This window comes from Oryctolagus cuniculus, chromosome 1 (genome assembly GCF_051225735.1).
Source record: "Oryctolagus cuniculus isolate XC-2025 breed Fujian yellow rabbit chromosome 1, ASM5122573v1, whole genome shotgun sequence".
Taxonomy (NCBI): Eukaryota; Metazoa; Chordata; class Mammalia; order Lagomorpha; family Leporidae; genus Oryctolagus; species Oryctolagus cuniculus.
This window is the reverse complement of record NC_142867.1, coordinates 235,638,780-235,652,856: the sequence shown is the minus strand read 5'-3', so window position 1 is coordinate 235,652,856 and position 14,077 is coordinate 235,638,780. Positions and strand designations below refer to the sequence as shown.

At 63.9% G+C, this 14,077-nt stretch overlaps 2 protein-coding genes across 3 annotated transcripts in view; both read left to right on the top strand.

Moving 5' to 3' along the window:
* Positions 1-14,077, top strand: part of LOC138845520 (histo-blood group ABO system transferase) — a 51,076-nt gene that overhangs the window by 22,019 nt on the left and 14,980 nt on the right. The window contains exon 1 of one of the 2 annotated variants that reach the window (XM_089322122.1): positions 1,395-1,495. The exons of the other annotated variant lie outside the window; for it this stretch is intronic. Within the exon in view, the coding sequence (XP_089178248.1) occupies positions 1,480-1,495 (16 nt within the window). The 5' untranslated portion in view covers positions 1,395-1,479. Of the gene's footprint in view, positions 1-1,394; positions 1,496-14,077 lie in introns of those variants that run through there. 2 annotated transcript variants of the gene reach the window in all.
* On the top strand, positions 1,341-13,588 carry LOC108175433 (histo-blood group ABO system transferase 2). Its single transcript, XM_089322137.1, has 6 exons — positions 1,341-1,495; positions 7,474-7,534; positions 8,358-8,414; positions 9,738-9,773; positions 10,194-10,328; positions 11,040-13,588. Exons 1-6 carry the CDS (start codon positions 1,480-1,482, stop codon positions 11,728-11,730), a joined length of 996 nt encoding a protein of 331 aa, XP_089178263.1. The 5' UTR covers positions 1,341-1,479; the 3' UTR covers positions 11,731-13,588.

Genomic DNA, 14,077 nt, shown 5'->3' with positions numbered 1-14,077 from the left:
GTAGAAACAGCCCACCAGACCCCAAAGAAAAACATAGGCAAACCGCCAGGAAACAAAGCGAAGCCGTCTCAGTCGTCCCCTCGCTCCACCAGAATGGGAACAGGAGCCCCCTCCCGGCTCTCCCCGACCCCTCCCGGCTCTCCCCGGGCCCCTCCCGGCTCTCCCCTGGCCCCTCCCGGCTCTCCCCGGACCCCTCCCGGCTCTCCCCGGACCCCTCCCAGCTCTCCCCGGACCCCTCCCGGCTCTCCCCGGGAGGCCTTTCCACATTCAGGCAACAGTGCTCTCTGGCATCGCAGGCTCTGCACAGGCCTGGACACCAGCCCATCCCCCTTGCACAAATCGGGAACACAGGTGCTACTTGAAGCCTGGAAAGACCCCGCTCACTCCCACGTGGAAAAACCCGCTCCCTACCTCCCTTTCGGCCCCACCGGCTGGAGCCAGCACAGCAGGGTGAAGCCGCCCCACCCTGGAGACCAGCGAGACCCTGAGCCAAAGACCCGCACCTGCCCCTTAAACGGCGCAGAGAAGCCAAGGCGCTTCCCACGCCACCCTCTTCTCTTGCTGCTGCCCACGTCCCAGCTGCACCCCGAGCTGACGCTCACCCTGGATAGGGCCACTCCAGGCTGTGGTCAGTTTATGACCCAATGCTTCCCACGGCCGCTCCTGTGGGGTGTGCACAGAGACTAGGGCTCATGTGGGGCAGCGTGGCCAAACTCTAAAGGAATGAGCTCAGAGGGGTTCATGTACAATTCAACATCTGCTGGCTGTCAGGAGTCCACACATCAGTTTGAAAACACAGCCTCGGGGCTGGGCTGTGGTGCAGTGAGTTGAGTCACCGCCTACGGTGCCGGTACCAGTGCCGGCATCCCATATAGGCGCCGGTTCTAGCCCTGGCTGCTCCACTTCCCATCCAGCTCTCTCCTGTGGCCTGGGAAAGCAGTAGAAGATGGCCCAAGTCCTTGGGCCCCTGCACCCACGTGGGAGACCCAGAAGAAGCTCCTGGCTTTGGATCTGCCCAACTTTGGCCTTTGCAGCCATTGGGGAGTGAACCAGCAGATGGAAGACCTCTCTCTCTCTCTCTCTCTCTCTCTCTCTCTCTGCCTCTCATTTCTTAATTCTACCTCCCAAATAAATAAATAAACCTTAAAAAAAAAAAAAAAGACAGCATCTCACACCCTGCCCCACCCCATTAAACCTCACTGCCACGCTCACCACTGTCTCACGCCTGAATTCTCCACTCTGCAGAGAACACGGGGACCTGGCGGTGTGGGGGTGGGTAGAGGCCGTGGACCTGGCCGGCTGCCCAGCCAATCCTGGGCAAATCAGAAACCCGCCCAGGAGGCACAGGTGGGTAAAGAGCCAGCTTCTTCCTGCAGGTGGATCTGGCTCCGAGTCCGAGCGCCGGCTGGGCCGACCTCTGCCTCACATCGGCCTTTGTCTCCACCTCCGGATCCCCGGCTTGCAGGGCCCTGAGCAACCATGGAAGGCCGAGGAGGTGAGCGGGAGCGGTGTGGGCCCCCGGAGCTGGGCTGCTGTGCCCTCCGCGGAGTCTGACCATCTCAACAGCTGCTCCAGCCGGAGGCTCAGAGACGGCCTGGCCAGCAGAGTGGGCAGAGCCCGGGGGTCTGGGGGCTGCTGTGTGGGGCTGGGTCTGCGAAGGGAGGGAGGCGGGGGAAGGCAGGACCCAGTCGTGGCCGAGTTAGGGCAGGGGGCGGACCCTTGGCCGAGACGTCCTGCTGGGAGGGCAGTGCCCTGTCCCCCTGTCGCCTGCCCCCTGGACGGCCCCCACCCCTGGCCGTGAGGGCACAGAGGACAGAGCCAGCGGTCAGCTGGGGTCTCCTCCTGTTATGACCTTGGCCCAGAAGAGCCAGGACCACGGTGCCTCCAGGGGAAAGCAGGCACCTGCTGGGGGAGCTAGGGGCGTGGGGTAGAGATGGCCGAGGGGAGGAGGCATCCTTGGGGCTGCCCGGGGTCAGTTATCCTGCAGCCAGGGAGGGCCGGGCAGGAGAGAGTGTGGGGAGGGAGGGGTGGGGAAGGAAGGGCAGGGTGGTCCGACAGCAGGAGACAGGTCTAGCCTGTTCTCCCTGCCCCTACAGTCTCAGGGCTGCTGGGCAGAGCCCCGCCCCCAGACCCTCAGGCCCAGCCCCCGGAACTACAGGGCCGGGGACCCCTGGGCTCCACTGTAAGCAGCTCTGGACTCCCGGGTCTCAGAGGAGGCCCCAGCACAGGAAGTGGCCGCAGGTCACGTGGCAGAGTCGCCGAGCTCAGAGCAAAGCGGAGACTCCTGCTTTGGGGGTGGGGGAGCAACAGCTGTCGAATCACAGAGCACGTCGTCTGTGGACACCCCTGGGACAGTGCAGGACAGGGAGGCGTGTGCTGCTTGCAGCCTAGGAGGTCCTGTGTCCCCAGGGCCAGGCAGCCCGCGGCCACCTGGGGTTTGTGTTGACCCCTGCTCTCCACGGCCTCCTGGGCTCTGGGCGAGGCTCGGGGTGTCCTTGTCCCCCGGAGGGCGGTGACCCCAGCCCCGAGGTTGGGGATGGCCTGGTAGCATCCACCACGGGCTTGCTCTGGCTCTGATGCCAAGCGTCCCATAGGAGACTGAGGTGGCAGCCACAGATGTGGCCAGGCCACGTGGTTCCGCGTGGTTGGGCCACACGCACCGCAGGCGACCCTGCTGTTTGACATCCCACAGGCAGGGCCCGTGGAGGGCGGTCAGCTCGTCCCCCGCTGCGCAGGTCCTGCCCCGGTTCAAGCACCAGCAGCCTCAGGTCCTGGGGCCCCTGCTGGTCCCCCGCAAAGCAGAGCGCAGGACCCTTGGACCCACAAATTCCGCACCACCCTGGGCAAAGCCTCTCCCCTGCTGGCACACGGCCCAAGCTTGTGAGAGATTCCACCTGTGGCCCCGGGAAAGCTGTTGCCTTCTCCCTTCCCTGAGCCCTGGTGGGTCAAACTCCACACGGGGCTTTATTACCTGCTGTTCTGCGCCAGGCAGAGTCCACTCCCCAGGGCGCCTTCCCCGGAGGCTGTGGAGGCGCCATGCCCAGTGCCACAGCTGTGCGGCCAGGCCCAGGGCGGAGGATGCGCCTGGGACCACCTGGGAGGTTATGGGGCGGGGGCAGGGCCTGGCAGAGAGGAGGGGCTGCTGTCCTCAGGCTCAGACACCCAGCAGAAGGGACGGGACCCGGGTGCCGGGTATGGCGGCGCGGGGCAGCGCTGCCTTCCGCCGGAGGCTGGGCCGTGCTCCCCGGCACGGGGGCTCCACGGATGGAAGCCAGGCCGCTTCTGACCTCTGGCTGCTGTGCACAACTCATGGGTCAAGTGTGTGCTGGGTGGGTGCCGGCCCCCGCGCTGGCAGTGAGCCGAGCCTGCTTGCTGCTCTGAGAGTCAGGAGCCCGTCTCGAAGGCGGAGCTGAGGCGGGCTGCCGGGTGGACTTGGGGCGCAAGGGAGGGAAGCTCGAGGAGACCCGGGCTCTCAGGGCGCTCCCTGGGGGTGGGGTGGCCCGGGAAGCTGGGCGTGCTTCCGGGGGGGGGGTGCGGTGAGCAGTGGTGTCCAGTGCAGAGCTGCACAGGGGTCAGGGCTGGGACACAGGGTGGAGGCTCCGGGCGGTGCGTGCAGGTGTGGGAGCCAGCATGGCCACCACGCCTGCGCCTCCAACGCTGTCTCACGGGAGGAGGAAGAGCAAGGGCCAGAGGGCAGGGTGCTGGGGAAGCCAGCCAAGGCCGGAGAAGGTTCTGGAAGCCCGGTGAGCACGTTTCCTCCAGGAAGAGTCGTCTACACTGTCAGCTGTGGCTGAGGGGTCAGGTGGTGGTGAGGACAGAGGGGGCCAGGGGTCAGGCAGGGTGTGGCGGGGCGGGGCAGAGCTGCTGGGGCCCCAGAGCCTTCCGCACCTGTGGAGTGTGAGTGTGTGAGTGTGTGTACGTGTGTGTGTATGTATATATGTGTGTGAATGTGTGTATATGTGTGAGTGTGTAAGTGTGTGTATGTATTATGTGAGTGTGTGTATGTATGCATGTGTTTGAGTGTGTGTGAGTGTGTGTGTGTGTATGTGTGAGTCTGTGTGTGTATGTATGTGTGTATGTGTGTGTGCACTCACACACACACACTGGAGACTGGTGGGCTTGAGCAGGGTGAAGATGGACTCCGGGGAGGGTGCAGGTGTGAATGTGTGTGTACATGTGTGTATGTGTGTGAGTGTGTACATGTGTTTACATGTGAGTCTGTGTGTATGTATGTATGTGTGTGTGTGTGCACTCACGCACACACACTGGAGACTGGTGGGCTAGAGGAGGGTGAGGATGGACCCCATGCAGGTGTGAGAGTATGTGTGTGCATGTATATGTGTGTGAGTATGTACATGTGTGTACATGTGTGAGTCTCTGTGTGTATGTATATGTGTGTATGTGTGTATGTATATGTGTGTGAGTGTATATATATGCATGTGAGTGTGTGAGTTGTACAGTGTGTGTGTACATGTGTGAGTGTGTGTGTCTGTGCTAGAGGAGGGTGAGGAGGGGCCCCGGGTGGTGCAGGTGTGAGTGTGTGTGAGTGTGTATGTGTGTGTGTATGTGTGAGTCTCTGTGTGTATGTGTGTATATGTGTGAGTGTGTATATGTATATATGTGTGTATGTGTCTGTGTGTCTGTGCTAGAGGAGGGTGAGGAGGAACCCCGGGGGGTGCAGGCATGAGTGTGTATGTGTGTGTATGTGTGTGAGTCTCTGTGTGTGTATGTATGTGTATATGTGTGAGTGTGTGTGTCTGTGCTAGAGGAGGGTAAGGATGGACCCTGGGGAGGGTGCAGGCGTGAGTGTGTATGTGTGTGAGTGTGTACATGTGTGTGTACGTGTGAGTGTGTGTCTTGCTAGAGGAGGGTGACCGGTGAGGGTGCAGCCGTGAGTGTGTATGTGTGTGTGTATTTGTGAGTGTGTGTATATATATGTGTATATATGTGAGTGTGTATATATGTGTGTATGTGTGTGTGTATGTGTGTGAGTGTGTGTGTCTGTGCTAGAGGAGGGTGAGGATGGACCCCAGTTGGGTGCAGGTGTGAGTGTGTATGTGAGTGTGTGTATGTGTGTGAGTGTGTGTATATATATGTGTGTGTGTGTATATTTGTGAGTGTGTATATATATGTGTGTATGTCTGTATGTGTTTATATGTGTGTATGTATAAGTGTGTGTATGTGTGTATGTGTCAGTGTATATATATGTGTGTCTATGTGTGTGAGTGTGTATTGTGTATATATGTGAATGTATATATGTGTGTGTCTGTAAGTTTATGTGTGTGTATATATATGTGTGTATGTCTGTGTCTGTATGAGTGTGAGTGTGTATGTGTGTATATGTGAGTGTGTGTATATGTGAGTGAGTATATGTGTGTATGTGTGTGTGTGTGAGTGTGAGTCTGTGCTGGAGGAGAGTGAGGGGGAACCGGGGGGGGCAGGTGTGAGTGTGTGTATATACGTGTGTTTCAGTGTGTGTATGTGTGTGTGTGTGAGTGTGTGTGTCTGTGCAGGAGGGTGAGGGGGACCCCGGGGGGTGCAGGCCCGAGCGCTGGTGGTCTCAAGCGAGGCTTCTTTACTTCTCCACACGGCAAAGCATCAGAGTGCGGCGGAGACGGGGACACATCTTCCAGCTCCCGTCTGCCGGTCCCCTCTCCACGTGGCCACAACGCCCGGGCTGGCAGCGCTGAGCCAGGGGGCTCCACCCTGGTGACCTCGGGCAGCCCAGGCCACCCACCAAGGCTGGGCGGGATCCAGGTCCCACCCTCTGAGCGCCTCCCATGGGGATTAGGTGTCCACAGGAGGGCGCAGCCCCGCTCCAGCGCCAGGGCAGCAGGGAGAGCCGCGGGCTCAGCGCGGCCCAGCCGGCCCTGCCCTGGCTGCCCTGGCTGCCCCGGGCCGCCCCGGGCCGCCCCGGGCCGCCCCTGCTCCCAGGCAGCCCCACCTGTGCTCTCCCCTCCGTGGCCTCCATGGCAGAAGCCACGGCTCGGAGAACGCTGGTTTCAATTTGCTGTTGTTTTGATTTGAGAGATGAAGGCGACAGCGGAGAGGCAGACAGACCAGGAGAGAACTCCCACTCCCCAGACGCCTGCCGAGGCTGGAACTGGGCCAGGCTGGAGCTGGGAGCGGGAACTCGGGCTGCCCCCAGGGTCCCCGGGCAGGAGTGTGGGCTCAGGAGCCGCGGGATGCAGGTGCCCCAGGCCCAGCGCCCGCCCCCGGGTGGGTTTTAAGTTTGTCACACACCTGCTTTCCTGCGTCCAAGACTCAAAGCGAAATTCTTTCCATCCTAATTCTTTCCACCCTTGGCTCTGGTTTGTTCACATTGTGACTTGATTTCCCCCAGAAACCTTTGATTTAAGGAGGGCAAACGTCACGCCTCCATAACGAGGTCGGAACGTGGTGACTTCCCACCCGCCGCCTCCTCCCTCTCCATTCTTATTTGTTACACAGATCTTTTTTTTTTTTTTTTGACAGGCAGAGTGGACAGTGAGAGAGAGAGACAGAAAGGTCTTCCTTTGCTGTTGGTTCACTCTCCAATGGCCGCCACAGCCAGCACGCTGCAGTCAGCCCATCGCGCCGTCCCGAAGCCAGGAGCCAGGTGCTTCTCCTGGTCTCCCATGGGGTGCAGGGCCCAAGCACTTGGGCCATCCTCCACTGCACTACCAGGCCACAGCAGAGAGCTGGTCTGGAAGAGGGGCAACCGGGACAGAATCTGGCGCCCCGACCGGGACCAGAACCTGGTGTGCCGGCACCGCAGGTGGAGGATTAGCCTATGAGCTGCGACGCTGGCCTACCCAGATCTATTTTCAATGGGCTTTATACACATACGGTTCACTCTATACTAAGAGTTCAACAAAATGCATGGGAAAGAAGCAGCCCTGTCCCTGGACAGGCAGGACAGGGGCTGACCAAGTCATTGCTTCTCATAGTGTCAGTTTCACTTCCACAATTTCCCTTTTAGAAAACACGTTTCCTTTAGAGCCCCCCCCCCCCCCACCTCCCCTGCTCCTGGGCTCCTGGAGTCCACTGCTCCGAGGGCACAGGACTCAGGCGCTGAGACAGGAGCGCCCAGTCCCTAGGAAGGGGCCGACCTGGGGACAGCAGCGGGGCTGGGCCCCCATAGAAGCCTCTCAGGCACAGGCGACCTCCGCCCTGTGAGCAGGCGACCCCCCCAAGCCCAGCAGTGAGCTGAGGACGGCCCAGGGCCCAGGACAGGCGAGTGGGGGCAGGGCCCAGAGCCCTGGAGAGGCCGGAGGAGCCCCGGGCAGGGAGCTGGGGGACAGACGGCTCCCCCCTTGGCGCAGTGGCAGTGGGAGGGGAGCGGCGTGGAGCTGGGGCTGGGCTGGGGCGGGAGACGTGGGGGCCGAGCTGGGGTCCCCCGCCGCCTGCTGGGGGCACCACTGTGTGAGGCACAGGGAACAGGTGCGGTGGCAGGTGGGGGAGGGCTCATCGCCGCCCCCTGCTGTTTTCCAGGAAAACGCTGCCCCCTGCAGCCCCTGCTCCTTGGGCTCCTTCTCCTCCTGGTCTTCTTTGGGTAAGAAACCTGCGGTGCTGGGCGGGGGGAGGGGCAGCCTTAGACACGGGGGCACCCCCAGCCACCCACCCCAGCACTGCAGCAGTGGGGAGGGGCGGCGACAGCTGTCACTCAAGCTCCACCCCACCCTTCCCTTCTGCTGAGCACAGAGGGACGTGGGGAGGGCACTCCGTCCCGGGCACAGAGGGGACGTGGGGAGGGCACTCTGACCTGGGCACAGAGGAGACCCTGGGGAGGGCACTCTGTCCTGGGCACAGAGGGGACGTGGGGAGGGCACTCCGTCCCGGGCACAGAGGGGACGTGGGGAGGGCACTCTGACCTGGGCACAGAGGGGACGTGGGGAGGGCACTCCGTCCCGGGCACAGAGGGGACGTGGGGAGGGCACTCTGACCTGGGCACAGAGGGGACGTGGGGAGGGCACTCTGACCTGGGCACAGAGGGGGCATGGGGAGGGCACTCTGTCCTCCAGGGCATAGTGTGGACCCTGGGGCCGGGAGGGGAAGCCGAGTCAGGCCAGGCCGTGAGCTGCTTCCAGAGGCTCCTGGAACCCCAGAGTGAGGTCCGGCCAGGGCTCCTGGGGCGTGTGCCGCACAGGGAGGAGAGGCGCTGGCGTGGCCTCAGGCTGCACACACCCGGCGGGGGGACCCTGCAGCTGCCACGGGCCCCCACAGCCCCAGCCCCAGGGTCCTCCCCAGCCCACCTTGCGGCCGCCTGGGCTGGGCCGGGACCTGGCAGCCTCCCAGGAGGCTCTGTGCTGTGTGCAGGGAGGGGGACGGGGGGCTGGGCTCTGCGTCCTGACCCCCCCCCCCCGCTCTTCCCGCAGCTACGGGTTCCTGAGCTCCAGACGCCCGATGCCAGGAGGCCTGGGAGTCGGGCCTGGGTGAGTGTGGGGGGGTGGGGGGGTGCCGGCCTCAGGCCTGGTCGCTGCTCCCTGGGCTCTCCCGCCCCTCCCCTCCAGGCTCTGCCCAGAGCAGCCCCGGCCCCTCCACGGCTTGGAGGGTCCCCGGCACTGCTGCCCTCAGCTCTGGCTCCAGCAGTGACCTCCCTGTGCCCTGCGGCCCTGACTTGGCCTCCCTGGAGCCCTTGAGTGGCCCCTGCTGGGCAGTGCTTAGTGAGCAGTGTGTGACGGGACAGGGACACCAGGACACAGTGCCAGGCCCGACACCCCAGGACGCCCGCTGTGACCGCTCAGACCCCGCTGCAGCCCCGCCCTGCGCTGTCCCCCAGGCCCAGGTTCTGTGCACGTGGGCCCGGCCTCTGCTCCCGGTGCCAACCCCGTCTCCTGTGCTCTCCTTCTGCAGCGTGGCTGTTGGGGACCCCGACGGCCGGCCCGTGGTGGCCTTGTCCAGATACAGTGGCCTTGTGCCGTCCCCCAGCTGTGCATCTGCCCTCAGCCTGGAGTCCTGTGGCCCCTTCCCGGCTCTGCTCTGACCTCGCCCTCGTCCGGCGCGTCTGGGCGGCCGAGTGTGGCCTGCGGGTCTGCCCTGCTGCGGGTCCTGAGCTTTCTGAGGCGGCGGCCAGCAGCACGGGGAGCCCTGGCCAGGGTGTGGGGCCTGGGGCGGGGCCGCAGTGTGGGCGGGCTGCAGTGGGGGTGGGGCTTCAACGTGGGTGGGGTTTAGATGTGGGCGGGGCTAAGTGGGGTGTAGCTTTTGATGTGGGTGGGGCTGAAGTAGGGGCGGGGCCTGCCCCATGCCTGGCTCTGGGCTTATCTGTATTTATCTGTGGACCCCCCACACACACACCTGCCATAGACCAGAGTCCTGGCGGGGGGGTCATCTGCCTGGCCGCTCCCTGGTCACTGCGGGGCTTCCTGAATCTTCATCTTCCCACCAGGCCCGACCACGTGGACCTCTCCCTCCACATCTGCCTTTGGGGGCCCGCGGGGTTCAGGTGGGGGCCGTCAGAGCAGCTCCTGTGACCGCTGAGCTGGCCGTGGTCCGCGCCTCTGCTGCCCCTCCCTGGGCCATGTCCAGCCCCTCCCTGCCCACACGGACTCACAGGGACCCCTTGGAACTCCCTGCAGCATGCGGGGCCCGGTCCTCTGCCAGCTCACTGAGCCTGTCCTTCCCGGGGTCCCCGGATGGTGGCCGACAGGCACCCCGGGGGCTCAGGCAGCATGTGTGGGCCGTGCTGTGCACACACCCACCCCCCCCGTGCCCGCACCCCGCCCCTCCCGGCACTCACCACGCGCTGTGTCCTGCAGGATGCTGTACCCCCAGCCGAAGGTGCTGACTCCCTCGTGAGTGCTGGGCGTGTCCTGGGGTCGGGCAAGGGCGGCGCTGGGCCTGGGGGGGGGGCGCGGGGGGGCGTTCCCTCTCCCGTCCTCTGCGGCCGAGCCTGGAGGCCCCGCAGTGCTCCTGTCCTGTTCTCTGGCCCTGGCCCGGCCCCTGCTGTCCTTATCCCCCGGGGCCTGGGGGCTGTGGGGGTCTTCCTACAGTGGGAGGGGCCTCCTAGTCCCGAGTGGGCAGCGGGACTGGGGCGGGCTGAGCCGGCCGCGAGCCGCTGGCTGGAGTCTGGGTGTCCTCGGCTTGGTGTCCTGCCGAGTCCTCCGGAAGGGGCAGCCCTGGGGGCGGAGGCCGAGTCGGGGTCCTGGGTGGGGGCGGCTGTGTTGCCCACCCTCCTGCCGGCCCCGTGTTGCCGCGTGGCTGTCCCTGTGCAGACGGAGCGATGTCCTCGTGCTGACCCCCTGGCTGGCTCCCATCGTGTGGGAGGGGACCTTCAGCCCCGAGATCCTGGACGAGCAGTTCCGGCTGCAGAACGTGACCGTGGGACTGACCGTGTTTGCCGTTAAGAAGTGAGTGGGGGGGGGGGCAGACACCTCGGCCTCCACACCCGCCTTGCGCCCAGGCCACCCAGGACTCGCCTGGGCGGTGGTTTGCTCTCTGTGGGCAGTGGACACTGTCGCCCCAGGGCCGGCGCAGTGGATCCAGCAGGAGGGCTCAGGTGCAGGGGTGGGAGTCTAACCTGCCCCACCCGTCAGAGCTGCCCTGGGGGGGAGTCTAACCTGCCCCGCCCATCTGAGCTGCCCTGAACACACCCGCTGTGCCGCAGCTCCCTGCCCCCAGCTGGGGGCCCCTCCCCAACCTGGAGGAGAGGTTAAGTGGGGCGCAGCCGTGGACACCCCTGGGACAGTGCAGGACAGGGTGGCGTGTGCTGCTTGTGACCTCAGGAGGTCCTGTGTCCCCAGGGCCAGGTAGCCCGTGGCCTCCTGGGTGGGTGTGACCCCACTCCCCACGGCCTCCTGGGACACGTGTGACCCCGGATCCCTGTGGCCTCCTGGACGGGTGTGACCCTGCTCCCCGTGCCCTCTGGGGCAGGGGTGACCCCGCTTCTCGTGGCCTCCTGGGTGGGTGTGACCCCACTCCCCACGGCCTCCTGGGTGGGTGTGACCTCACTCCCCGTGGCCTCCTGGGACAGGTGTGACCCCGGCTCCCCGTGGCCTCCTGGATGGTGGCCTCCTGGGTGGGTGTGACCCCGCTCCCCGCCTGCCGTCGCCTCCCTGCAGGTACGTGGCTTTCCTGCGGCTGTTCCTGGAGACGGCGGAGCAGCACTTCATGGTGGGCCACCGCGTCACCTACTACGTCTTCACGGACCGGCCGGCCGACGTGCCCCGCGTGCCGCTGCGGGAGGGCCGGCGGCTGGCGGTGCAGGCCGTGCGCAGCCACGCGCGCTGGCAGGACGTGTCCATGCACCGCATGGAGGTGATCAGCCGCTTCTCGGAGCAGCGCTTCCGCCACGAGGTGGACTACCTGGTGTGTGCCGATGTGGACATGAAGTTCCGGGACCACGTGGGCGTGGAGATCCTCAGCCCGCTGTTCGGCACCCTGCACCCCGGCTTCTACAGAGCCGACCGCCGGGCCTTCACCTACGAGCGGCGGCCGCGCTCTCAGGCGTACATCCCCCCGGACAAGGGCGACTTCTACTACATGGGGGCCTTGTTCGGGGGCTCGGTGGCCGAGGTGCAGCGGCTGGCCAGCGCCTGTCACCAGGCCATGGTGCTGGACAAGGCCAACGGCATCGAGGCCGTGTGGCATGACGAGAGCCACCTGAACAGGTACCTGCTGTACCACAAGCCCACCAAGGTGCTGTCCCCCGAGTACCTGTGGGACCAGCAGCTGCTGGGCTGGCCCTCGGTCATGAAGAAGCTGAGGTTCGTGGCTGTGCCCAAGAACCACGAGGAGATGCGGAGCCCGTGAGGGGCTGGGGAGGGCGGGGCCTGGCCACCTGCGCTCCCTCCCGGCCACCCAGCGCCAGAAGTGGTTTTGGGAGAAAGGGGGCAGGGGCTCCACTTCCTCTCCCCGTGGAGAGAGACGGCTGCAGCCGAGCTGCCCAGCCCATGTCCAGGCAGGCCCAGCCCTCTGCCCCCCCCAGAGACACGCACAGCCACGTGGACACACACACGGTACACGGACACGCACAGCCACGTGCACGTGGACAGGGACATGCAAACAAGGATACACACACAGCCATGTGCACGTGGGCATGCACACTGATACAGGGACATGCACAGCCACGTGCACTTGGGCACACACACGGGTACACAGTGAACAAGGACACAGACACTGCCATGTGCACGTGAACACACATGGATACATGGCCATGCAAACAGCCATGTGCACGTGGACACACAGCCATGCACATGGACACACACACGTGGACACACAGACTCAGTCCCGGGCACTTTCTCCGGCACAAGTTCCCAGTGGCCACCAGCAGCTCCCGCCGAGCGTGTCCGGGCCCTGTGCCGGGCGGAGGCCGTGGTCTGGGACGAGGCCTCAGGCGTGTGCAGAGACTGTCGAGGTTCGGGGGGCCGGGTTCCTCCTGTGCTGCCTCTAAGGACCCCATCACCTCCAGCTCTGTAACCCATTCGCGTTCTCTTTTGTGGACCGTGTGGTGTGTGTACTGTGTGTGGTTCACGTGTGTGCTGTATATGTAGTGTTTCTGTATTGTGTATGTAGCAGTGCGTTGTGCACATTGTGTGTGCATGTGTGTGTGCATGTGTGTGTCACGTGTGTGTCACGTGTGTGTCACGTGTGTGTCACGTGTGGACGCTCAGCTGCTCCAGTGCCCTTTGTGGAGAAGACGACCCTTCCTCCACTGCACTGCGTTTGAGACCAGCGTTGTGACGTGGTAGGCTAAGACTCCACGTGCGGTGCCGGCGTCCCATGTGGGCGCCAGTTCCAGACCTGGATGCTCCACTTCTGATCCAGCTCTCTGCTGTGGCCCGGGAAGGCAGTGGAAGATGCCCAAGTTCTTGGGCCCCTGCACCCGTGTGGGAGACCCGGAAGAAGCTCCTGGCTCCTGGCTTCAGATCGGCTCAGCTCTGGCCGTTATGGCCAACTGGGGAGAGAACCAGCAGATGGAAGACCTCTCTCTCTCTCTATTTCTGCCTCTCTGGAACTCTGTCTTTCAAATAAATAAGTAAATCTTAAAAAAAAAAAAAAAAATGGCAGAAGGATGGCACCAGTGAGAAGCGGCAGCTGCCCTTGCTCGGGCATCGCGGCGGAAGCCACAAAGGACCGCGTGACTCCTGTGGTTTCGGGACACAAACGTAAAAACTGGGCGGAGGATTTTATGGAAGGGGCCTGATGGAAACTGCTCAAGGAATCTGTGAAACTGCACCTGCACTAGGAGTGACCCCCAGGGGTCTCCACCTCCACCTCCCATTACGCCCTTGCAGGACAGGGAGCTTCCCCGGGGAAGACGGGCAAGCTGGTCGCACCCAGGTGCCTGTGCGGATGGGAAGGAGCCCGGAGAGCAGCCACAGCTCCCTGCAGGAAGTGCTCCCAGCTCCGGTGTCCCAGGGCCTTCACAAAGCGGCAAGGGCCCCCCGCCTTTCCCAGAACTCACGCGGGGCTTGTCAGGCCCTGGGGATGAGCCGGCAGAGACCCCTGCAGGAAGGTAGAAACAGCCCACCAGACCCCAAAGAAAAACATAGGCAAACCGCCAGGAAACAAAGCGAAGCCGTCTCAGTCGTCCCCTCGCTCCACCAGAATGGGAACAGGAGCCCCCTCCCAGCTCTCCCCGACCCCTCCCGGCTCTCCCCGGACCCCTCCCGGCTCTCCCCGACCCCTCCCGGCTCTCCCCGGGCCCCTCCCGGCTCTCCCCGGGAGGCCTTTCCCCATTCAGGCAACAGTGCTCTCTGGCATCGCAGGCTCTGCACAGGACTGGACTCCAGCCCATCCCCCTTGCACAAATCGGGAACACAGGTGCTACTTGAAGCCTGGAAAGACCCCGCTCACTCCCACGTGGAAAAACCCGCTCCCTACCTCCCTTTCGGCCCCACCGGCTGGAGCCAGCACAGCAGGGTGAAGCCGCCCCACCCTGGAGACCAGCGAGACCCTGAGCCAAAGACCCGCACCTGCCCCTTAAACGGCGCAGAGAAGCCAAGGCGCTTCCCACGCCGCCCTCTTCTCTTGCTGCTGCCCACGTCCCAGCTGCACCCCGAGATGACACTCACCCTGGATAGGGCCACTCCAGGCTGTGGTCAGTTTATGACCCAATGCTTCCCACGGCCGCTCCTGTGGGGTGTGCACAGAGACT